This window comes from Puma concolor, chromosome A1 (genome assembly GCF_028749965.1).
Source record: "Puma concolor isolate L17-30 chromosome A1, mPumCon1.1.hap2, whole genome shotgun sequence".
In the NCBI taxonomy this organism is placed as follows: domain Eukaryota; kingdom Metazoa; phylum Chordata; class Mammalia; order Carnivora; family Felidae; genus Puma; species Puma concolor.
Window position 1 is genome coordinate 213,782,171 of NC_141667.1, and position 26,695 is coordinate 213,808,865.

The window sequence follows — 26,695 nt, forward strand, 5'->3', positions numbered from 1 at the left end:
GAAGGAGTATGTGGATGAACTTTATCTTGAGAAAGCGTCCCACCCTGCCCATGTTTCAGAGGTGCAGTGAAGATTTATCTCCACTGTTACCTCATATTAATAGGTTATTCGGGAAAGCAACTGTGCTATAATGGATGAAATTTCAATCATACCTTGTTATATAGATGTATATGATAAAGAACAGCTTTTTAATGATTTGAAAGCCATCACAATCACATTTATACATTAGGCTTTTCAAAATGTGTTGTCCAGGGGCGCCTGGGTGGCTCAGTCGGTTAATCGTCCAACTTCGACTCAGGTCATCATCTCACGTTTTGTGGGTTCGAGCCCCGCGTCGGGCTCTGTGCTGACAGCTCAGAGCCTGGAGCCTGTTTCAGATTCTGTGTCTCCCTCTTTCTCTGACCCTCCCCTGTTCATGCTCTCTCTCTGTCTCAAAAATAAATAAATGTTAAAAAAAAATTTAAAAAAATGTGTTGTCCAAATGACTGCTTTCATTACATTTTAATGTCGTTTAGGCTACATCTTAAATGAGTCATCATTTTTAAGGAAATTATTTTATGACATTGTTAACACTTTTTATGGAAGTTTGTAAAGAAAGCTTTTTTAATTTTTTTTTTTAACTAGAAAGAAATACAGAGGCAATTTATTTGGTTTATCTAACTACCCTGAACATTTTCAGTGAGCTATCTGTGGGTGCATTTGGAATCTTGCGGTTACTGCACACCCATGCTGGCTTTTCTCGGTTGTGTAAAACACAGAAACCATGTGGTAACATTTATTTTTAGAACTAAATGAGCACTGGAACAAAGAGTCATTTTAGTTCAGGGGTCACTTGCCACTGCAGACATGACTGAAAGTTGATTATCATTAGATTTGATTCCTCCAATGAAGTTTCAAAAAGTAGGCATAAAAACCAATACAGAGAATATAATGTTTATGGCACATAAAATGCTGAAAATTATACATTCATAGTATAACTGAAATGAGCAGCTGTTTAATGGGAGGGGAAAATGTTCTTAAGAATTTGTTTACTTTTTTTATTAAAAAAAGTTTTTTTTAATGCTTATTTTTTTTAATTATTTATTTATTTTTTTATTTTAAATATGAAATGTATTGTCAAATTGGTTTCCATACAACACCCAGTGCTCATCCCAACAGGTGCCCTCCTCAGTGCCCATCACCCACACTCTCCTCCCTCCCACCGCCCATCAACCCTCAGTTTGTTCTCAGTTTTTAAGAGTCTCTTATGTTTTGGCTCCCTCCCTCTCTAACCTCTTTTTTTTTCCTTCCCCTCCCCCATGGTCTCTGTTAAGTTTCTCAGGATCCACATTCTATCCACATAGAATGAAAACATATGGTATCTGTCTTTCTCTGTATGACTTATTTCACTTAGCATAACACTTTCCAGTTCCATCCACATTGCTACAAAGGGCCACATTTCATTCTTTCTTGTTGCCGTGTAGTATTCCATCAACTGATGAAATGGATAATCCTTATTTATTTTTGAGAGAGAGGGAGAGAGAGAGATCACGAGCAGGGAAGGGGCAGAGAGAGAGGGAGACAAGGAATCCAAAGCAGGTTCCAGGCTCTGAGCTGTCAGAACAGAGCGTGACATGGGGCTCGAACTCATAAACCATAAGATCATGACCTGAGCCAAAGTCGGATGCCCAACCGACCCAGCCACCCAGGTGCCCCAGAACTTGTTTCTTTAATGTGTACTTTTTGTTGATTCTGTTTTCCCCTTAGCTTCCTCTCTATTATAATTCAGTTCATCTTCTCTCTTAAGAGAGATATCAGATCCTTTGAACCTAAGGAAGTGTCAGTTTACTTTTATCCACTAATACCTCAATCTTCAATTACAAAGGAAGGAATGAAAAGTTATTTTTATGTCATCTGTGAATGCATGTCACAAAACAGGTGTTTAGATTATCATCTAAATAAATAATCACTTAGATAAATAAGTTGCCTACTCTGATGATAATATTTACTATAACTACAATGTGCCATCTCGAAATGCTGATAATTCATTCAGTTAATTATATCAGTCCTGGTAGGTAGTATTATGCTCTCCATTTTATAGATGACAAATCTGAAATGGAGAAGCAACACCTAATACATGTAAATAGTGACAATCTGAACCTGTCCAGGTCATCTGGCTTCAGTCTGTGATCTGACCACTCTGCCATTGTGACTCTTTATTGTGGAGTTATTTTTTTATTGTTTTAAATATTTATTTATTATTTTGAGAGAGAGAGAGAGAGAGAGAGAGAGAGAGAGAGAGAGAGAGAGAATCCCAAGCAGGCTCTGCGTCACCAGCTCAGATGGCAGATCTCACAAATCTTGAGATCATGACCTGACCTGAAATCAAGAGTTGGATGTTTAACTGAGTCACCCAGGTGCCCCATTTATTGTGGAGTTTTAAGTGAGTTTGGTCAGATAGTATTCCTATGTTTTTTTTTTTTATGTTTTCGGTTGCCTCTTCTCCTCCAAGTCAATCACAGAATTTTCTATAGCATTGCCTGATATACTGCTAAACACTTGCTGGTCATACTGCCGATTTAGAATACTATATTTTATTTGGGGCACTATATTTTGAATAGAAATGTTAATCAAGAGCTCCCAGAGGAAGGCAACCCATATTATACAAAGGTCTGGGAATCGTGGGATTGACTGACTTTAGAGGCCACTTTCTATCTGAAAGATTTGGGGAAATGACATCTTTTTAATATGTGATGGATTCTCATGTCTAAGAGGCAGTTGACAGGTTTTATGTTACTGCAGTGTGCAGGAGAAAGATTCACAGTTGAATTCACAGAGGGACAATTTTAGCTCTACTTAAAAGAGAACTTTCTAACATGAGTCATCTGATAGAACAGGCCTCTTGTGAGGTAATGCCTCTGTCCATTATTAGAAATCTGTAGCCCTCTCATTCCCTACGAACTGGAAGGGGCCTTCAAGAACAGAGTTCTCAGAGCGGACTCAGGTTCAGAGGGCTGAAATGAATTTCTCAAGGTTGGGTGGCTGATAGCTATATACAGCTAATGTAGAATTTGGGGCTCCCGGCTCTTGGGGTTTGTTGGGAGTAGGCAAGGAGTGGATTTAGAGATTCCCAGGCACTTTGCACACACTGTCTCATTCTACCAAACAGCAAGAGCTAAGTGACCATCCTTCAAGAATGCTGTTGGAGAGACCTTTGCATGGTGTGTGTATGTGGCAAGGAGTGAGGGGAGATGGTGGGGACTGAAATTTCTTGCATACCCAAAGACTGTCTTCTTTACCACTGGATCCCCAGGGTTAACACAAGGCCTGGAACAGAGGGGAAAGACAATAAGTATTTGTTGAACGAAGGAAGGAATGTGCTGTTGAATGAATGAATGATAGACCCTAGTTTTCCTTTCAGAGAAATGTGTCATTTCAAGTTTTAGCTTAAAGCACACAGTTTCCTCATTTCTCCTCAATGATGACGGATTATAATATACCCATAAATATTTGTATCCTCGTTGAACTCTTTACATCATGACCAGATGATGTTTATGCTAACAATGAGTCTTAAAAACACGATTCTTGCCTGTGACTGATGATTGCAGTGGTCTCAAAATTATCTGATGCCTGATAATGGCAAACCACATATTTTTTATGTCTCTGTGGCTAACCTATTTTATAGCGCTCTAAAATGATACCACATTAATGCAATCTGAGTGGTTGTTTTGCCTCTTAAAATTGACTTATATGTAGTGTAGATGGCTTTATACTATGAAAGCTGATAATTTAAAAGTGGAGTTTGAAATTTGCATTCTTTTTTCTCTAACTTGGACATCAGGCTTTTAGAAATGAAATGCGTTATCATTGTTTCTGTAAGTACATCATGTTTATCTTTTCATGTAACGACATAACATCTTTTCCAAGAGTATAGCCTGGAGAAATACTTCTTTAAAGTTATTATGAGCTTCCTCAGACCAAAGTTCTAGGCAGCAAGAAACTATTGGTCCTTTTGTAGCTAAACTAAAAACTTGAAGTGCTCTATTTGTTAGGCTCATAATGTAAGAAAAGCTATCAGGGCAAACCTGCTAATCCTTCTCCCCTTGAGAACCTTTGTAGGAATTTAGAGTTGCTGTTTTGTGCAAGTAGATTGTTGTTCACGTGAATATGTTTCAGGTTGTACATGCCTTTTCAGGATGGATAAAAGCATGCCTACCACCAAGGACTCACAGGTCTGTCCTCAAAAGTGCTACTGAAAAACCTCCAAAAGACTTTAACCTGAGGTTTAATACAATATGACCAAGATACACACTTCACAGGATAGATTGTGAAGAAGGTTTTTTAGGTCCTTGGGTTCATCAGTGGCTTCCCTGCCCACACTATCCAGAATTAGCAGAGGTCATGAAAGGTACTGTTTATGTATGCCAAGGCATATGGACAAGGCTACTTACCCACTGCAATAGCACAAGATTGGAAATACCCCAAATGTTTAAGTTAGAGACTGGTTGAAATGAATTATGAAATATTTCACAGAGTACAGTGTTATGCAACCGTGAAGAAGAAGGAGTCTGCTCTGTGTATAATAATGCACACTGAACTCCAAGTTGTGATCAGTGTGAAAAGCCAGATGTAGAACAGTGAGCATGTGTAAAATGTTACTCTGTGTTTGTTACTCTGTGCTTGTTTGTGTGTATGTGCAGGCAGCTATACATTTAAACCTTGAAAGATCGTATATTTGTTGTATATACAGAGCATTTCTCTGGAGAGATACGTAGAAGCTGACAGATATATGCCTTCAGGAAGGAGACTTGGTAGCTGGGGGCAGGCTTGGGAGGGAGATGTATTTTTCGTCCTAAATATATTTTGAACGTTTTTGTTTGTGTCACAAATCCTTATTACTTATTCAAGAAAAGTTCTAAGTGCTACATGAGAGCCCTTTCTGGCAACTTCTTATCAGATGCATTTGACAAGAGTTATGGATTTAGCAGGAAGCCCATGTTGGGCACTGCTCTACTGTTCAAGCAAACCATCATAAAGGCCATCGGTAATGGGAGGGAAGGAAGAGGTGCATGAGAGATCTTGTGGGAAAGACTGGAGAGCCATGGCCAACAGGAAAGGAAGGAGGAGAGGAGGAAACTAACATAGAGTTGTTGAATTTGGGAGGACTGCTATATAAATGATGCCTTTAATTACGGGTAGAAAACAAGAATACAAGTAGGCTTGTGGGGAGTGAAAAGAAGGCACTGTGAATTAGACACTGAGAATTTGAAATGATGGTAAGGTATCTTGGCAATGTCTAGTAGGCAATTGAAAGATGCTTTAAAAACTATTAAAATGGCTTAAAGTACTCTTTTGGTATCATGTTCATGGCTCTTTGTAAGTTTCTAGCATATCCGGTGTCTTCTCTATTCCTTAAGTATGATTGTGGTGTAATGGAAAATTTAGGTTTTGGAAATGTTTTAGTTTTGTGGTGACTGGTACAAACAAGATAATTATTTTGTTTTGAACTTTCCCATTACATATGTGTTCTGTACAAAGCAATTTACGGTTACAAACAAACAGAGCTTGTGCCAAGGGAATGAGGCTAATGCTTTGTTCCAATCTCTGGTGCATTCTGAAAATATTAAATGTGTGGTAAAAATTTTAATGTGTCCATTAACTAGTACTCATGGCTAATTTACAGCAGAAGTGTGTGTGATAGCTTACATAAATAATTTCTAAAATCACTGTGATCCTTGTTATTGTGATTACTGCTAAGAAAAAACCCTCTCAGTTTCCAATGTACAGTGTGATACTTTCCAATACTATATATGATTATATATCTTGTCAACATTTTGTTTTGTAAAGGTGCCTGGTTTGCAGAGACCTATCTATGTTAGCAAATTTTCTCCTTCTCCTTCTCCTTCTCCTTCTCCTTCTCTTTCTCCTTCTCCTTCTCCTTCTCCTTCTCCTTCTCCTTCTCCTTCTCCTTCTCCTTCTCCTTCTCCTTCTCCTTCTCCTTCTCCTTCAACTTCTTCTTCTTCTTCTTGTTATCATCATTATCATTATCATTATTATTAATTTACCAGCACCTTTTCTTGCTCAGCTTTAAAGAATCTCCAAGTATGTATCGGATTGAGATATAACTGTACAGTTGCCCTGATCATTTTTAAGAGAAGAAAAAGTGAGCAGCATGTGAAGCCTTTTCTGCCTGTTCGTCCAGGGTAATGTCAGTAAACTCTTTGATATTCCTTCCTTGCTAGTAGATGGCTAGGGAGGCAGACAGAATTCATTTTCAAATCCTACATGGACCTTTCATATGAAAGATGGAATGAGATAATATATGTGATCATATTGACAGCAAAGCACTCTGAAAGTGTAAGATCTGCAAAAGTAATCATTCTGCTTATTTATCAAGATTACGGCCCCCTACACCCTTCTTATTTTTCAAGAACTTAACTATTAATTCTTCTGAGGAAAGGTTGTTTGCATCCATGGATAGTAATTAGAATTATGAATATAATAGGAAAATAGATTATAGTCTCATTGATTTCCCAGTTCACTATTACAATAGCAAAAGCTGTAATTGTGTATCATAGTTATTTTATGAGTGTGGCAGGCTGAAGAATGGATCCCAAAGATATTTACATCCTAATTAATGTCTGTAACCTGTGAATGTCACTTTATATGGCGCAGAGGACCTTGTAGTTTTGATCATGTTAAGGATCTTGAGATGAGGGGCTCCTGGGTGGCGCAGTCGGTTAAGGGTCCAACTTCAGCCAGGTCACGATCTCGCGGTCCGTGAGTTCGAGCCCCGCGTCAGGCTCTGGGCTGATGGCTCAGAGCCTGGAGCCTGTTTCCGATTCTGTGTCTCCCTCTCTCTCTGCCCCTCCCCCGTTCATGCTCTGTCTCTCTCTGTCGCAAAAATAAATAAACGTTGGGAAAAAAAAAAAAAAAAGGATCTTGAGATGAGGTCATTCTGGATTATCAGTGGGCCCTGTGTAATCACAGGGGCCCTTGTAAAAGGGAGGCAGGAGGAATTAATCAGGGAATATGTGAAGTTGGCTTGGTGCAAGGAAGGGGCCATGAGCCAATGAATGAGGGTAGCCTCTAGAAGAGGAAAAAACAAGGTTCTTCCCTACAGCCTCCAGAAGGAATGCAGCCCTTTGGACACCTTGACTTTAAACTTCTTACCACCACAACTGAAGAGAATTTGTTCAGCAGCAACAGGAAACTAATGCCATAGGGATTGATCAAACATTAATAACTACAGTTTTTTTGAATTCTAAGAAACTGGTAATACCGACTTGAATCCAAACTTTCTTTATCAAAGTCTTCAAAGAAGCAGTGGTTTATTATTATACATGTAATTTACCTATATAAATGATAGAATAGGATACCCCAGTAAGCATCACGGAAAGTCTCTCTTGATAGACTCCCTGAGGCCTTTGCCATGCCTTTCTCCAGAGAGAGCAGGGCAGGGCAGCAAAGCCTGCACAGGGACCACCTTTTTCTTCTGCGGTTTCACTATGTCCTTCCATCTTTGGTTCTCCAGTGAACCAGAGGCTTCTGGGAAGTTCCAAGTAGGCCCTTTACTCTGGAACAGAATCTTAAAGACTAGATAGTCCCCAAAAGATTTTAAATAGATGGCTTTCTTTAACACTTTCTGTATAGATTCTAACACGATATGAATTAGACCATGTTGAATTCATTTGCTTGTTTGAAACCTGGGTCCTGCCAGCTTACATGTCTCTATTTTATTGTTAATATTTTATTAAATGCTTTCAGTAAAATTTTGATTTTAGAGTATTTTGGATTTTTACATTGAAATAAAGGAAAAATTCACTTTTTAGAATGTGAGATACATTGGAAATCCTGGGTATGTAATGAGAAGGTTGGTACTTGATAGCATTGAAATCTGTGCTTCCTTTTTTCATGGAAACATATCAGAATTTATGTTTTATTTATATTTAATACTTTAAGGCAGTAAAAAAAACCAATATTAGGTTATAGAGGAAAATCAGATTAACATGGACAATGACTTTGTTATGAAGCCATTATTCTTAGTCAAGAAGCAGGTTTTGTGCCGACCTAATCTTAAGCAGAGTCATCAAAGCTCAATAATTATGGAAGTCGATGGGGCGCCTGGGTGGCTCAGTCAATTGAATGTCCAACTTTGGCTCAGGTCACAAGCTCACAGTTTGTGGGTTTGAGCCCCACGTTGGGCTCTGTGCTGGCAGTTCACAGCCTGGAGCCTGCTTCAGATTCCCTCTCTCTCTGCCCCTCCCTGCTGGTGCTCTGTCTCTCTCTGTCTCTCAAAAATAAATAAACATTTAAAAATTAAAAAAAAGAATTATGGAAGTTGGGTTACCTGGATGGCTGTCTGTTAAGCATCCAGCTCTTGATTTCAGCTCAAGTCATGGTCTCACAGTTAGTGAGATTGAGCCCCAGTTCAGTCTCCTCACTAACAGTACAGAACCTGCTTGGGATTCTCTATCTCCCTCTCTCTCTCTGCCCCTCCCCTGCTCATGCTCTCTCTCTCTCTCTCTCTCTCTCTCTCTCTCTCTCTCAAAATAAATAAACAAACCTAAAAAAAAAAAAAAGAATTATGGAAGTAAGATATGCAACGCTGTCTTCAGCTCAGTCCATCCCACCCCATCTCACTCAGTGATTGGAAGACTTACCTCTTCAGCTTCTATGGACATTTCAGGTCATTTGATTAAGGAGACCACATTATTCATCTAATTTGAGTTTGATACAAGAGAAGGCCATAAAAGGTCAGAAACTTGAGTCCTGGCAGGTATGGTCTGCAAGTTGAGTACAGAGCAAGGATTGAATAGAGCCTATATCCCTAAGACACCCAGGTCCCTCACCTCCTTAGTTCCTTGAAGAGTTTTGCTTGGGGTTCCCCGATGTTTGGGTACAGTTGTTTTCACTGTGAAAACTTTCAAATACATACAAACTCAGGGTAACTGTGAACCCCACATTCCCATTGCCCAGCTCCTGCTGCCGTCTGCGTGTTGCCACATTGCTTCATCTCATCTCTCTCTTTCCCTATTTTCTCTGGAATGTTTTAAAGCAAACCTTTCACACCATTCTACTTGACCCCTCATTCTTCAGTAGGCGTTGCTAGATTTTAACTCTGCTTCTTTTCCATCGTTCTTCTCAAACAAAGCCTGGATATGCAGAAGCTGCGGAAGAGAGAGATTGCCCGTGGTTTCTGAATTTAGTATTTCGCAGTGAAGGAATAATCTTTTCTTTTGATTTTGATTTTACTTTACTTGTTATAACACTGCTATTACTGTTTTGTTAACTCCTCATATAAGGAGTGTATTAGCTAATTGTAGACAACCCCTTTAGTATCTACATTTGTTTTTTTCTCTTCAATGTATTGTAACAAAACTAATTCCATACTTAATTTACAGAGCTGATTAAAGAATCAATGAGATATTGTCTTTTTGCCGTAAGTTTGTAGTCAAGTATTCCTGTAGATAAGAAGACAGACATCTTCTTGGCAAAGACGTTCTGCTCTTGTCCACAGGTCTTTTTCCTTTCTATAATTAGTACATTTCTCAGAATAATAGTTTTACATATTTACAAAAAAACTTCCATCAAAATTGATTCTGTCCATACTTGCACTTCTTTGTAGAATTTTGTCACGAATTTCATATTATGCTACAGAATTCTCAAAATTTTTTTTAATGTTTATTTATTTTTGAGAGAGAGAGAGAGAGAGACAGAGCATGAGCGGGGGAGGGGCAGAGAGAGAGGGAGACACAGAATCCAAAGCAGGCTCCAGGCTCTGAGCTGTCAGCACAGAGCACGACGCAGGGCTCGAACTCACGAACCGTGAGCCGAAGCCAGACGCCCAACCGACTGCGCCACCCAGGCGCCCCTATGCTACAGAATTCTCAATTATTTATACCAAAGTTTAGGTAATTACTTGATTTATAGCTTCATTTTTGAAGTTAATGTTATATATACAAATGATATATAACTTCTCCTTAGAAAAGTAAGCAGCATTGGGGCAGACTTCCCTGTGTTCATGACTAATGCCTCCCTCTTTATTTTGAGAACCTATGCAGATGTTTGGTACTTCCTAGTTTACATTACAGGAATGCCCACAAAGATCAGTATGTTGTTATTCAGCTAGAATGACTCATCCATTGGAAGGATGATCAGTCAGCCAAAACCAGAGGGGTAGAATGACTTTCAAAGATCCTCTTTAACTTTCAGTAAAGGTTGTGTATGTGTCTAAATCTAAATATAGTTCTAAATAGACATCTGAAAAAATTTGTAGAGCCTTCTGAAAGGGAATAGGAAGACCTTAGTTCAGCATCCAAGCCATATGATTTAGGATCCTGTTCACAATAGTGTGCTATCGGCATGGCAGGATTTCCCTATAAATTCCAGCAATGGGTTAATAATTGGCTCTTGAGTGTATGTGAATTACCTGTCAACCTCAGTCTTATCGTTAGCCCACTACATCTTTGTATGTTATTTTACATCATTTGACATATTGTTAAATGTGTGCTCTGCGATTTTATGGAACTACTCTCTTCATGAGCACGTAATGCAGATTCCACAGTGTTTACAGCTATATCATGAGTGTTTACTATATTGCAGCAGTATAATAATGTCTCTTCCTAATATACAATTCTGTTATTTTACAGACTTAAATTATACTATCTGTTGAAAATGTCCATAGCTCTTCCTTTGCCAGATGCGCATTTGTTGTGACTGTACTTTTCTTAGTCTCCCACTAAAATTCAAGCATCATTTGGGAGAAAATACGCATTGAACCTTTATCATCTGGTAGTGCCTCAGAAAAATTTACTTTTACGTCAGAAGTTGTCATCTTAGAAAATAGATGGGACTCGGGGCAACTGGATGATGAAACAGTGAAGTATTGATCCCAGAAGAAAAAGGAGTCAGTCTATCTATGCAGGACTTGCGAACTCAAATGCCTCCAGGGGCCACTTGGTAATTTAAGTGTATGAAGTGGCCAGCTGAAGAAAATAGGTCTAAGCTGCTTGTACTGTGATGAGCAAAGTACCTGTCTAAAATGGATTTTAACTTGTTTTTGTTTTATAACTCACCACTTCTGGGTTCAAACAGATTGACCAAACAAAAACATCAGAGGTCATCATTTGGTGACCTCTGTTATATCCCTTGGGGTGCTGTAGGTGGTAGACTATTTCAGATTGATAGCATACAAAGGAATTCTGTTAGGTACAGATGAGAACACTGGAAATTGGGGAGCAGAAGGGTCCTGAAAAGGGAGATACGGAGCCGTAAAGATTAACAGCACTTTCTCTGCCTTACTTAGACCAGATCCTGACTTGATTAATGGACAGGTTGGATGCTTCCATTGCCCTTCACAGCTGATAAGCAAAGATGTGCATCAGAATCACCTGTATAGCTTTGCCAAACTACTGATTACGTCTGAAATGATCCATGCCTCCCTCCAAAATGAGATTTCGATTTACCAAGTCTGGTTTGGAGCATGACTAGCTAAGTTTTGTATATTTTATAAAAACTCTTAGTTCCATGCAGGTGCACCCATGTGGTTGAGGACCTGTGCTCTTGGATGTAGAGTGCCCCGGGCCACTTTGAAATAAGGGAGTAAATGTCTCTACCCTCATGATACTCACTTAGGATGAGAGACTACATTGCATTCTGGCGCATTTAAATTGTTCAAGTGAATTATTTCCTTTCATACAAGAGGAATGAAAAAATCAACATACACCACTTAAGAGTTGGATATATATATTTGAGGGAGGCTGGAAGAGGCAGGTATGTTAAGACCCAGCATTTGGCAACTTCAAGTATAGCAAACCTAGTTTTAAAAAGACATAATTCTACCTGATTTGGCTTTAACAAAAGTCAAATTATATCCCCTAAGTTATAAAAATTCAGGCAATAGAAAATTGTTACGAGTACACTTAGACTTCCTGTTAGTTCTGCTATCCAAGAAAGACTTCTCACTGCATATGAATTTTCATTTCAATCAGGCAGTTCAGGATTAATCACTAAGAATAAAAAAAATAAGTACTGCATTTCATATAAATGGAATCACACAGTATGTGGTCTTTTGTAACTGGCTCCTTTCATTTGGCATAATGTTTTTAAGGTTCATCCATGTTGCAATGCTGTCCATCTCTTTTCTTTTTTAAATTTTTTTAACGTTTATTTTATTTTTGAGACAGGGAGAGACAGAGCATGAACAGGGGAGGGAAGCAGGCTCCAGGCTCTGAGCTGTCAGCACAGAGCCCGACGCGGGGCTAGAACTCACGGACCGCGAGATCGTGGCCTGAGCCGAAGTCGGACGCTTAACCGACTGAGCCACCCAGGCGCCCCTGTCCATCTCTTTTCTTACTCCATGTTTTAAAGTTTCCCTTTTTTATTTTTGCCATGACATCTCTAGAAAGTGATACTGATTTTGAATTTCAAGTCGGGATAGCAGGGTAACTTTATAGATGAATTTGGGTCAAGAAACTGATTTGATTTAAACGGATTAATTATGTAGTCATTATCAAACATGGCTTCAATTTTGCTTGATGTCAGACCTAGTTTTATTTTTTAATTAAAAAAGTAATTTTTAATTAAAAAATTAATTTAAAAATATTTAATTTTTTTTATTTGGGTGTAGTTGACACACGATGTTACATTAGTTTCAGGTGTATGACATAGTGACTTGGCAACTGTAAACCTTATGCTGTGCTCACCACCAGGGTAGCTAGCTACCCTCTGTCACCATGCAGTGCTATTACAATGTCATTGACGATATTCCTTATGCTGTGCCTTTTATTTCCATGATGTATTCATTCCATAACTAGAGACAAAGTAGATTCGTTGTTGCCTAGGGCTGGGGGTGGGGCCAGATTCGGAGGAAAATGGCGAGTTACTGTTATTAAGAAGGTTCCTTTCTGACATGAAAACATTCTAAAATAGATTATGGTGATGGTTATACAATGCTGTAAATACAATAAGAAACATTGAACTGTACCGCTTAAGCAGATGGATTGACTAGTATTGTGAATTATATCTCAATAAAGCCGGTATTAAAAAATAAAAAGGAAAATGAAATGTATATAGTTTATTTTTAAGTATTTTGATAGAGCAGAGGTGATCAGTTTGGTGTAAAGAAATAAGGATTTCCTAGTGGAAAAAGTTTGTTGGACATTTAAAATTACCACAGAAGTTTGGGGCACCTGGGTGGCTCAGTCAGTTAAGCATCTGACTTTGGCTTGGGTCATGATCTCAAGGTTCGTGAGTTCAAGCCCCACGTCAAGCTCTGTGCTGACAGCTCAGAGCCTGGAGCCTGCTTTGGATTCTGTCTGTCTCTCTCTCTCTCTCTCACTCTCTCTCTCTCTCTCTCTTTCTCTCTCTTCTCTTCCCCTGCTAATGCTCTCTCATTCTCTCAAAAATAAATAAACATAAAAAAAATTTTTTTTAAACTGACAAGCTTAAAAAAAAATTACCACAAAAGTTTGTAAAGTGCCCTTCACTGCAGAATCAAAAATCTAAGTTAGAAGAAGAAACTCTCTATGTGAATGTCTTAAGCATGACACCTACTAGAGAGGGCATGCTGAGCTCTCTCAGTACTGCACAGGGATCTGATGCCCTCCACTCTGCCAAGCCTTTTGCCATCTTATGTTCCTGCTGTGAGGAAGCTGAGACCCAGTGCAGTTAACGGGAGGGGTTGGGTGGGTGGGGGGGGAGACAATATTTTTCCTAATCTGTTTGTTGATATTTTCCTAGTATCTTCTAAAGAAAACTCATTATCATTATTCTGGTTTTGGTGGTTTGCTAGTCAGTGACTATTTTGTTAGTGAACTGCTTCCAGTTTGTGTTGTCTTGGACTGTGGACCACACTTAAAAAAGAAATATATACATTACAGAAGAAGTCTGTAAATAGATACATAATTGCTGTCAGCGCCAAGAACTGTGATGCTAGTATTTACTGAGCTTTGGTTTCCTAACAGACGCTGTGCTGAATGCTTTACTTGGATGGTCTCACTAATCCCACACCACACTCTGTAGAGCTGGGAGTTAATGCTTTATCCTCACTTAGCAGGTGCAAGACGATGGCTCATAGAGAGGAGGAAACATTGTTCACAGCCGCACAAGTAAGAAAGGACGCTATTGGTCTTCATTCTAAGTGGGCCTGACTCCAGAATTTGGGCGCTGAATCACTCTGCTGTTACCTTAATGGCTTCCAATAGGGAATTTGCAGACTAGCAATGCCCTGTAATTCACTTGGCTACAGAAACTTCTGTCATTTCTTAAGTTCTAACAGTGTTGTGGGGAACAAGTAAAATATCTTTAGGACACTGGTTTTCAAACATACTTGCACTTTGCAATTATCTGGAAGTTAAAAAAAAAATAAAGCTGGTGGCTGGGTCCCAGCCTCAGATGTTCTGAGTTAAATGGTATGGAGTGTGGCCTGGACATTGCGATTTTTTAAAAAATCTCCCAGGTGATTCTAATGTGCAGCCAACTTTAAAACTGCTTCGGGGGCGCCTGGGTGGCTCAGTACAACTTCGGTTCAGGTCGTGATCTCAGTTTGTGGGTTTGAGCCCTGTGTCGGACGCTGTGCTGACAGCTTAGAGCCTGCAGCCTGCTTCGGATTCCGTGTCTCCCTCTCTCTCTGCCCCTCCCCCGCTCACGCTCTGTCTCTCTGTCTCCCAAAAATAAATAAGCATTAAAAATTTTTTTTAAATAAAAAAAAAGAACTCCTTGTGAACAATGCAAAGTTTTAAATTCTGAATTCCCATCCTTCTGTTAGTAAAAAAAAAATAGTGGTTTTGTTACAAAAGTACTACGTATTTGCTTTAGAAACCATAGACAAACAAAAAATACAATTATGATTCTCTGTAATCCCCTCACTGAAAGATGACCAATACAGTATTTGTGGGGTTTTTTTCCCTGTGCATGTTTATGTGTTTAAAGTCTTAACTATAATGTTACTCTTCTATAGAACTTTATGTATTTAATGTCTCCTTTCATATGTGTTTATATGCTTTAGCAGACTGAGAAATTTTTGATTCTTATCCATAGGTAATAGTGTTGTTGGATTAATAGTAAGTAGGCCAATAACTCTCCAAATGGAGCAATATCTCTATTAATGGAGAGTTTGTATATTATTTGAGGTAGCACTTAGGAAACGGATTTAGATGGCTCTCCTATGTGTTCATCTTATACAGCACTTTTTCAGACAAGCAAACCTTGGTTTACCTCCTTATCTCTTTTCTGGACTGTTAAGGCAAAGCCCATATGGTTTGTACCCCTGGGTTCTGGGCCTTGGGCTCTGGGCTCTAGTCTTCTAGACTTCCTGGCCTACGTCCTCCCCCTCAGGCTCAGAGAATCCTCCCTAGGAATAGCCCCCTCCCACACCTCTGTCTTTCCACCTTCCCACACTGCTCACCTATCATAATAAAAACGCTGAGTTCAATATACTTTCAGAGTGAGAAGCAAATAATTTTCAGAGTTTGCTGCTTCTCAAATAATTTTCCTAATAAAGATTTGGATGAGAAACCACTGTAGTGTAAGGGAGTTTAGTTAGGATACAACCAGAGCCTGTCAGCTAACAATTATGATTATCCTATTCTTTCCTACAAAGGTGGAATATGAGGAAGAATTCAAATAAAAGGTGGGGAGAGAACTCAGAGCTTTGGTGGGCTGGTGAGGGTTTACCCCAGAGGAGAAAGGGTCAATCTGGGAGACTTTATGGGTTTGGTTGGTAAACCAGCCTTGTCTTCAGTTAGGCCCAGACTACTCCAGGCTTTTGGAGGAAGCATTTTTAATACGGTAGCCACAAAACCAGACATCTCTGCATCATGATTTACAAAAGATTTTCTTTTTCATACATATTTCTTATAACTATAATCAGTGGATTTGTTAATCACCCTTGATCACAAGGCCTATAAATCAAAATTGTTTATAGTTATTTCTGGCTCTTAAAAACTTAACATTTATTTTAAGAATGTGTTATGATCTTTTTTCTAAGCGTTTATTTATTTTTGAGAGAGAGCAAGCATGTACACATGAGCAGGGGAGGGGCAGAGAAAGAGGGAGACAGGATCCAAAGCAGGCTCTGTGCTGACAGCAGACAGCCTGATGCAGGGCTCGAACTCACCAAGTGTGAGGTCACCTCCTGAGCCAAAGTCAGACGCTTAACTGACTGAGCCACCCAGGTGCCCCAAGAATGTGCTATGATGTTTACTTGCTTATTATTGACCACTTTTAAACAAATTTATGTTAAAAGGAGGAAGCTGCAAAATTATACATTTACTTCATTGGCATATCGGTGTGATATACATTGCTGAAATTTTTTTAGGATTGAGCCATTTATGTAGTTCCAAAAGCTATAAGAAAAATTAGAAGCTGTTTCCCTATTCTTTTTCTCCCCTTTTTGTTGAATTCACGATGACTTATGATGAATATAAAGGCATTAAAGATAGTTAAAACCACCAGATATACTGCTTTCCTTCAAATTCAACAACGACAAAACAAAATCAAAGAATAAAATAACAAGCCTGGTTTATTTATCTGAATGATATTTGTCTGACTACAAGATCATAATGAAAGAGAGGGAATCCTTAGAGTTCATCCTATAGTGTAGTAACTAACTAACTAACTAAATACATAAATAAATAAAAATAAATGATAGAGGTAAATACTTATTCAGGTAAATGTCAGATTTGTTGAGTCAGTCCAGTGTAAGTGGGAGATTTCTGGAGTACCATGCCAGTCCTCAGAGCCAGGAGAGTATTATGATATAATGGTATCTCTTCTGCTGCATTGGATGAGCTGTCCTAGAAAAACATTTTGAAGCAATAAAGCATCCATTTAGCTCCTGAGTAATGAGGGAGTCAGTGCTCTTTCATTAACTATTTATTCAGGAAAAGAAGTGACCAACTGCTGAAAAGCTTTATCCAAAGAGGGTAGTGGAAAACAGAAGAAAATGCAGAAGTGAGGTTCTGTTCAGTTTCATATGCAATTAACAAATACCCAAAGCTGAACGGTTGATGCTTCTCCTCCATGTGACTTCTGGCTGACTGTATTTAAGTGTGAGTGCCTGTCAGATGTATGAAAGGGCCCCTTGGCTTAAGGAAGGATTGTGCCGTCTACACTAAAGACCAAAGAAAGGAAGCAGTGAGCGGTGAGTAGCTAAGATTGGGCTGGTGTCTACAGTTTTAAATAACGGACTTATTTCCTATGATGAACAGTACTGATTTGAGGCACGCTGGTTTACTCCTGTTGGGAATCGTTCCTTTTATTTTTAGATGATTATTCCTTTTTCATGACTTCAGAAATCTGTGCTATAATGAAGTATGTAGATTATCACTCGATCAAACGGCTTCTAACTTAAGAAGTTATTTGCTATATAAATATATAACTTATTATTTGGAAATAGTTTCTAGGTGTGTGTGTAAATTTTGCTCTTCTTCCACAAGTATATAAGTAGTCCCTTCTTTGCAGTGAGTGCTTAGGACTTAGCAACTTCAAGATTACAAACAGAATATTGTATTCACACATAAATAGGGCTAATTTCAAGCCATTTCAGAATCTCACTTTGGAGCACTTTTGATGCTATAACAGCACAAAGCCTTCATTTCATTTGCTGTAAGACTCTTGGTCTGTGTTCTTTAGTGACATGAAAAAATATAAGAGTCACAATTATTTTCTTCCCTTAAAGCCAACCGAAGGGTTTTTATGTTAATTCTTCCCTCCCTGGCTCTCGCTAAAAAGTAGTATAGTTGTTCTTCTATACAACGAAGAAACAATCCTTCATATAAATCATATTAAAATAGACAGTGGAAATGGTATGTAAATCCCACATTATTTAATAACAGAATATTGTTGATATTGTCAAAAACCAATTATGAATCATTCCATGTTGCATTCCTCTGGTTTTCAATTTTTTTTTATTTCCATACCAAAAACTATGTACTAATTTGAAGCTTACCATGAATTATTTCGAAGCATACTTAAAATCACTTTTCAAGATACCTTCCATGAAGTAAGAATACATTGTTGATTTGGATTCACAGCCTTTGGTAATGGACTAAAAAAGTCTAAATAGCAGTGAGCTTAAAGACAAGAAATTCCTCCTTAGAACTAAGTTTTCTTTCCTAGACCCCATTGTATCATACTCAGAGAAAGAAAATTATTTACGTTACAGAGACTCTCACTTGCTTCATCAAGGAAATGAGGACTCTGAGTTTAGAAATACAATTTCCTCGCGCGATTGCTAAGTTTTGCAGTAATCTGTCCTTTCGGTGATTAACAATCATTAGATTGAATTCCCCTTTCAGATAATCACTCCCTTCAGAAGACTAATGCTGTGCGCTGAGAACAGGAAGGAAATGGAGGATTGGATGAGCTCACTGAAGTCTGTCCAGACCAGAGAGCCTTACGAGGTAAAGTGGCTTCTCTTCTGGCGCCTCATGTTCTTAGAAAACCAATGTTATCTGAAGAACTAAAGCTATATTCCACAAAGCAAAGTATGTGTAGATTCATTAAGTAACTTGCTTAAATCTGATATTGACATTTCTTCCTTTTTTTCTTTTTTCTTTTTTTTTTTTTTTACTTAAAGGAGAGTGTTCTTGTTGTAAAAATTACGGATTTGAAACTTTAATCATAACTCATGCATTCCAAATGTTAACTCGCTCTCGTCTCCTTCTCTTGTTTGCCAAACCTGTGTCTCGTTTCTAGGTGGCCCAGTTTAACGTGGAACATTTCTCAGGGATGCATAACTGGTACGCTTGCTCCCATGCCCGACCCACTTTCTGTAACGTGTGCAGAGAGAGTCTTTCTGGAGTCACCTCCCACGGCCTGTCTTGCGAAGGTACTGTAGCGCCCAGCCTGTGTTCTCCCTCAGCACTGACCACTGTGGCACGATGCTGCCACATCTTGTGGGTACTTCTGTGCCGCGAACAGAGAAACATCACCCCAGGGAAACGTTTCCCTCGGGTGGGAGCTGCATCTGGGAGCACCTCAGTGGGAACACAGTGTTTAAGTTTCACTGCAGCTTAAAGTGGAGCTCAGAGCACACAGGACTGATGGGGAAATATTTTACCGAGAGAAAGATGATACGAATCATTAGGAAGGAAGTAGAAATCAAAATGTAGCATTTCGCTCCCGAGGAACTAGCAGGTGCTCCACAGAACATCTCTAGACTTTGTCTATCATGCTGGTTTTCTAGAATTCTTTTTCTGTTCTGAATTGATTGCGGAGAACAAAACTTTCAGCGAGGACAGCACATACGCTGACAGAATTTCTATTGTTTGTTATTTCTATTGTTATTTCTATTTCATTATTTTTTTAACTTTTTAAAATGTTTTTTTATTATTTTTGAGAGAGAGAGAGACAGACAGACAGAATGCGAGGGGGAGGGGCAGAGAGGGAGACACAGAATCCAAAACAGGTTCCAGGCTTTGAGCTGTCAGCACAGAGCCCGATGAGGGGCTCGAACCCACGAACCTTGAGATCATGACCTGAGCCAAAGTCGGATGCTTAACCTACTGAGCCACCCAGGCGCCCCTCTATTTCGTTATTTTAAATGTTTTCTTTTATTTCATTTTATGTTTCATTTACATGGAGGCCATCCTTTTCTAAAAATAAGGCCAATGCTGTAGTTTTCGTATTAGGATTTGTGCATTTCTTAATTAAAAAGCAGTGACCAATAGAAGCAAATATACTAATAATTACCAAAAGAAAACTCATAACTTCTTTAGATTTATTTAATTCCGTACCTCAGTGAGCACACTTTACTTTCTGAACTATATCTAATATTAATACTGGCATTTTTTTTCTCTAATACAGAAACGTCTTAATTTTGAATAGCTTTTTATTCTTGAATAATAAAATAGTAATAGAGTCACAGTTTTTGTTCATTTTAAGGTATAAAATCTGAGATACGTCATAGTTCCAGCTATTTAATATGAGACAGCACAGAGGTTGAGAATAGAGTTCCTCAGTTTTACCCTCAGGGTTCTGGTTCCGCTCCCAGCATTGCAAACGGTGACCAGGAGAAATAGTTCCACTGGTTTTGACTTTCATTTCCTCATCTGTAAAACGGAGATAATAGTCATTTATACTATGTAGAGATACTATGAAAATTAAGTGAGAGAATATAAATAGGAAAGCTACTTTTCTAGTCAAGTAACTTGGGGAAGTTAGTAGCTGTGCTGTGTAAGAAATCCATCCGGTAAATAATTGAAGATTGCATCATGGCCTGATTGATGCATGAAAATGCATGAAAACAAACACTTGGAAGAGCCATTACACGTGTTTTTTTTTTTGTTTGTTTTTGTTTTGTGTTTTTTAGATTTAAACAATGATTGCAAATCAGGTGTAATTACTCTTTATGACTTTAGTAATCTGAAAGGGTTCCTAGCTCTGAGTCTACTCTTACCCGGTCTGTAATACTCAGAGGTGTTCTTTCGAAGGTCCCCTTAGTGTTGCCTCCTAACCTCTTACTCCAAAAAAAAAAAAAAAAAAAAATGCTAAAAAAAGATATCAGATCTGAGATACTCTGTGGTACTCTTCCGATTTGAGAATTAGGCATTATTAAATATATTTGTTTGTGAATTGAGTTTAAGCTGGGATGACTAAGTCGTTTCTAAAGATTTTAAAGGAAAAATGAAAATTACATTAGCTGATGAGAATAAGAAACTTAAAAGTCTTTAAATAAGTTTGTTATGTTATTCTGTTAATAATGAAGTCTTCCTGACTTCTTTATGGTTCTTTATTGTATTTTTAAATAATAGTTTTAGAAGAATGTCTGTTAGTACTCATTTTCTCTGCTAATAAAAATTTTATTTTATTTTTTTTTAATGTTTATTTACTTTTGAAAGAGAGAGAGAGAGAGGGAGAGGGAGAGCCTGAGCAGGAGAAGGACAGAGAGAGAGAGGGAGACACAGAATCCGAAGCAGGCTCCAGGCTCTGAGCTGTCAACACGGAGCCCAGTGTGGAGCTTGAACTCATGAACTGTGAGATCATGATCTGAGCTGAAGTCAGACACTTAACCGACAGAGCCACCCAGGAGCACCCCTCTGCTGATAAAAATTTTAAACCTGTGGCATCCTACCTTGGTATTGTTAGAAATACACCAGAAGGCTTTAAAAATCCCAAGGGTTTTATGAATGTGTAAAGAAGTTACCTTTTTATTTTATGAGAATGTGGTTATTTAGCATAATTTTCTTGTAATCCAAGTTATACTTAAACTTTAGAAACTACCTCCAAATCTGAATAAACTGCTTGCTTGATAAAACAAAAGGCATAGGATACAAGAAGCTTTAAAAGACATAACAAAGATGTAAACACACACAAAAAATTTCATTCAACTGTGACAATGAATAACTTTGTATTGGAATGGAAATCAGTTTCCAGTGTGTAAAACCATCACTAAATTTACTTAATGTGTTTCACAGTAAAACAAGCTGTAATGATTTGTCTTCTGGGTTTGTGTTGAATAACTACTAAAATTGTTATTTTAAAGCCTTGCATACATGAAATATATGAATGAAAAATAGAAGATAGAATACTTTTTGTAAATAATTCCCTAAATCAATTGAGAATGTTAATTATAATTTCAAAGCGTAATTGTTCTTCACAATTATTTAAACAGTAATTGAAGAAAAAAAAGTTAAATGGTGATTTTTTTCTCTTTTAATCAATAACATCAAATATGTTAACATGGGACTCTATGAATTTTTATCATAGCCAGTGTTGAACACTTAGAAAGATTCAGTGTGGTAGACTGGAAATTGCAGATAAAAAATCATAATTTTGTTACTTGTCAGTATATATTTTTAAGTTCTGTGGTTTTGAGATAATGGCTTTATAGGTCAGGGAAAAGTGATTTATTTCACAATAACTTATTTGGAGAAATCTAATTGTCGCCTAACAAAATTAAAGTGTTTATTAATAATTTCCATTCCTCAGTGACCATAATCACAGTCTGGTTTATTTTTTTATTATTATATGCTATATTAAGCAACTTTGCAATTTTCAAGACTCTTTGCATGAAGCACTTTATTATTACAAGTGTAATTTTTGTTTTTACTGAGCTGTTTGATTTTTAATGGCAAAATTTTTAAAAAGCTGTGAAATTATTCCCTGTTGCTCTCTTTTACTTCCTTCTCTGTAAAAAACAATTATTGACTATTAATACCAAATACTTACTTGTACTTAAAAAGCAAGCCTGGGGATTATGTTGCAAATAAAACTAAAACTAGGACCACATTTTTAAGAAACACCATAACAGATGAAAAGACCTAGGGATGCTAATTAACCTCAATTTTAAAATAGAACATGAGACCGAAAGGGAGCAGGTCATGCTAAAACTGTTTTTCAAACTAAGCTTATACTTCCTAAACTTCCTATAGTATAAGCTTATACTTCCTGTTTCTTTACACTACTGTTTATCGGCAATGAGATTCCATTAAAAAATTAGTTATCCTATATAAATCTGTTCTTGAGTCACAGAATCATTTAGAACAAAAGCTGTATGATTTCCAGGAAAGCATTTGTCAAGGTGCACAAAAGAGCAGATAAATGAAACTAATGTAGACTAATATTTCTCAAAAAAAAAAACCCAAAAACAGTTCAGCTTAAGTGACCTTTTACCTATTGGCTATCCATGACATCTGAAGCATTTTGAACATTATTTTACCTGACCCTCTCATTTGCATGCCACATTAAATTAGGACTGTCTTAAACCAGTGGCATATAACCCATCATTTTAAATTTGTTAGCAGTTTACAGTTAGACATTAAAAAATCATGTGAAAAGGAGTCACCTTACATGTAGCATTTAGCAGCAGTTACCTTTGTTATTTCCACTAAAGTGATCTCAAACTTTTAATTATATTCTTTAGAATAAAACTTAGTACAATAAAAAAATATATTCTGAAAAGTCAGAAACAGGTGTAACGTCAGTATCCACTAATGCTTGGATAATTGGTGTCCTTAAAAGGATAAATCAGTTTAGTAGTACTCAAGTACTGATTTTCATAAGTAAGGGTTAATTTCTCAAATAATCTGTGGTTTACTTGTTTTTCATATATGAGCTGCTTCTTTCCTGGTTGTTTCCTTTTATTTCTCTCTTGTTTTTTTTTCTATTTGGTATTTGTATACATTGTAAAATGATTACCCAAATGGAACATGTCACCATCTGTAGTTATGGAATTTTTTCCTTATGATGAGAACTTTTAAGATTTACTCTCATAGCAACTTTCAAATATTCAATTCATTATATTAACTATACTCACCATTCTGTACATTACATCCCCGTGACTTAGTTATTTTAGTGGGTACTTTTGACTCCCTTCACCCATTTGGCCCAATTCCACGCCCCCACCTCTGGTAACCACCAATGTGTTTTCTGTTTCTATGAGCTTGGTTTTTTTGTGGGTTTGTTGTTGTTGTTTTTACAGTCTACCTAAAAGTCAGATCATAAGGTATCTGTCTTTCTCTCTTTGACTTCTTTCAAGTTAGCATAATATCCTCTAGGTCCATCCGTGTTGTCTCAATAGGCAAGATTGCATTTTTTTATATGGCTGAATGAATAATAGTCCATTGTGTAAATACATATACAGATACCACAATTTCTGTATCCATTTGTCTATTGATGGACACTTAAGTTGTTTCTGTACCTTGCCTGTTACGAATAATGCTATAATGAACACGAAGGTGCAGATGTCTTTTCAAGTTGGTGATTTCATTTTCTTCAGATAAATACCCAGAAATGGGATTGCTGGATTGTATTATAGTTCTATTTTTAATTTCTCGAGGAAACTCCATACTGTTTACTATAGTGGCTGCACCAATTTGCATTGCCACCAACAGTCCACAAGAGTTCCCTTTTGTTCAAATTCTTGCCGACACTAGTAATTTCTTACCTTTTTTATAATAGCCATCCTAACAGGTGTGAGGTGATATCTCATTGTGGTTTTGTATTTGCATTTCCCCTGATGACTAGTGATATTGAGTATCTTTTCATTTCTCTGTTGGCCGTCAGTATGTCTTATTTACAAAAATGTCTGTTCAGATCCACTTCCCATTTTTTAAGTGGACTGCTTGGTTTTTGCTATTGACTTGTGTGAGTTCTTTGTATATTAATGTATATAAATGTTAACCCCTTATTGGATATATGATTTGTAAATATTTTCTCCCATTCAGTATGTTGCCTTTCCATATTATTGATGGCTTCCTTGGCTGTGTAGAAACTTTTTAGTTTGATATAGTCCTGCTTATGTATTTTTGCTTTGTTGCCTGTGCTTTTGGTGTTAGACCCAAAAAATCATCGCAAAGACTGATGTCAAAGAGCTAAAGTCCAGGAATTTTCTTCTATGAGTTTTATGGTTTTCAGTATTACATTCAAGTCTTTAATCCCTTTTAGTTAACTTTTATGTACAGTTCAGTCCAGTTTTCATGAAAGTGGTCCAGTTTCATTCTTTTGCATATGGCTGTCCAGTTTCCCCAGCAACATTTATTAAAGACATCATTCTTTCTCCACTGTGTATTCATGGTCTCTGTGTCATGAATTAGTTGGCCATATATGTGTGGATTTATTTCTGGGTTCTCTATTCTGTTCCATTGACCTATGTGTCTGTTTTTACGCCAGTACCATACTACTCTGCTTACTATAGCTTTGTAACATAGTTTCAAATCAGGATCATGATGCCTTCCACTTTGTTCCTTCTGAAGATTGCTTTGGCTATTTGGAGTCTTTTGTGGTTCCATAAAAATTTTAGAATTATTTGTTTTAGTTCTTTGAAAAATGCCATTGGAATTTTGACAGGGATTGCATTGAATCTGTATATTGCTTTCAGTCCTATGGACATTTTTACATTATTAATTCTTCCAGTCCATTAGCATGGAATATTTTCCCCAGTTTATTTGTGTCTTCAGTTTCTTTCATCAATGTCTTGTAGGTTTCAGTGTCTCTTATGTCTCTTTTATAGGCTCCTTTTTGATATTATTGCTGAGCCAATTAGTGATGCATGTAGCGTATTTCTTCATCACTACTTTAGTCTACATCATAATGTAGTAATCCCAACAATAATGCTTTTAAAAGACAGTGCCATCTTTGTGACCCTTATCAACCTATTGCCCATGATGACTGGGTATTTTCTCAACATACTTGCAATTTAAAACTCCTCTGAATTATCCTGTTCTTTATCTTACTGATATTTTCAAATCTTTCATTTTAAATTTATTATATGGACAGAAAAATACAAATATCAGAGGAGTACAGCACATAGGATTTTTCACAAATGAAACACATTTATGTAACCAACATCCAGATTAAGAAATAGGATGTTACCAGCACCTCTGTATTACTAAATTTTGTTTAGTTCTATGTTTGTGTGCGTATGTGACTGTTGTCTCCTTTCTCCTAAAGAACTAATTCTTTTGTATTCATTTCCTTTATGTTTTATTTATGAACAAGTAGAACCTCTCTAAGTAGCAATCTATAGATTGAAAAAGAGCTTTATACATACATAGCCATATGTATCATAAATACATGAATACCTTCTGGAAAGGTATTTTCAGAATACCTTTATTATTGTTGAAGAGTAATTTAAGATTTTAAATTATTGTTTTTCTTCTACCCCCTCCTTTTTAATTTCATGCTATGATTTCCTTTAATCATTATTCCAGAAGTATATATTCATTTAGAAATGGTTGACTTTTTTTTTTAGTGTGTAAATTCAAGGCTCACAAAAGATGTGCAGTGAGGGCAACAAATAATTGCAAATGGACGACTCTGGCCTCCATTGGGAAGGACATCATAGAGGACGAAGACGGAGTAAGCCCAGTTCTGTCTCTGGTCTCTTCCCAGTACCTCCTCTCTTTATTGTCTGCCCTGTGAAAAATGACAGAGTTAGTGGGAATATTTACTAGCAGGATGAAATGGAAGGTTTTGGTTAATTATGAGTTTCTATTTCCAGTTAGATCCTTCATAGTTGCCTTCAGCTCTTAAATTTTGAGGGAAATGTGAATAGAGCTTACAAGTGGCTGCTGTGCTGGGCTGGTGTTGTAGACCCCGACCTGACAAGTAAGATACTCTTTAAGGCTTAGCTCAGGTGTTAATTCAGATGTTCACTCCTCAGATGTTGGGGCCTCCTTTCAACAGTGACCCCCACCTTCAAAACCTTGTCTCCATTGCACCTTGCATTCAAATCTCTGATAGCACTTTGTAATCACTTTATGATAATGCCTTTACATTCATTGCTCCTCAGCTAGACTACAAATCCTGAAGGTCAGGGCTTTAGTCTTAATTATTTTTGTATCGCTACAGTGCTCTGGGCACAATAGATGTCAATAAATGTGGGCTAAATGAATGGATGCCATGAGTGGTACATATATTGATTCCACTGAGTAAGAAATATTTTAGATCTTCCCTAGGGTGAGAATGACGTCCTCCAGTCTTTAATTTGACTGCTCTTCACTCCTGCTGCACAGGTAGCTATGCCTCACCAATGGCTAGAGGGTAACTTGCCCGTGAGTGCCAAATGTGCTGTCTGTGACAAAACATGCGGGAGTGTTCTGCGTCTACAAGATTGGAAATGCCTTTGGTGTAAGACAATGGTGAGAGCCCTTTTTAATTCGTTCTTTTCATAGTTTTTTTAACCTATGTGATTTAGGGGAAAGGAACGTATGGTATAATAAAGCCTGGTAGCATACCTGCCCATTGTAATGTTCATCTTTTTCAAAGT

The 26,695-nt window shown here is 37.5% G+C and overlaps 1 protein-coding gene across 7 annotated transcripts in view; it reads left to right on the top strand.

Moving 5' to 3' along the window:
* The window catches only part of DGKH (diacylglycerol kinase eta), a 187,294-nt gene that overhangs the window by 87,215 nt on the left and 73,384 nt on the right, over positions 1 to 26,695 (top strand). For 5 of the 7 annotated variants that reach the window (XM_086711415.1, XM_086711431.1, XM_086711423.1 and 2 more), the window contains 4 exons: positions 18,282 to 18,386; positions 18,682 to 18,814; positions 25,679 to 25,785; positions 26,442 to 26,567. In XM_086711415.1, the coding sequence (XP_086567541.1) occupies positions 18,282 to 18,386; positions 18,682 to 18,814; positions 25,679 to 25,785; positions 26,442 to 26,567 (471 nt within the window). Of the gene's footprint in view, positions 1 to 2,925; positions 3,013 to 14,721; positions 17,126 to 18,281; positions 18,387 to 18,681; positions 18,815 to 25,678; positions 25,786 to 26,441; positions 26,568 to 26,695 lie in introns of those variants that run through there. The other 2 variants (XM_086711458.1, XM_025925086.2) reach the window with 2 other exon arrangements.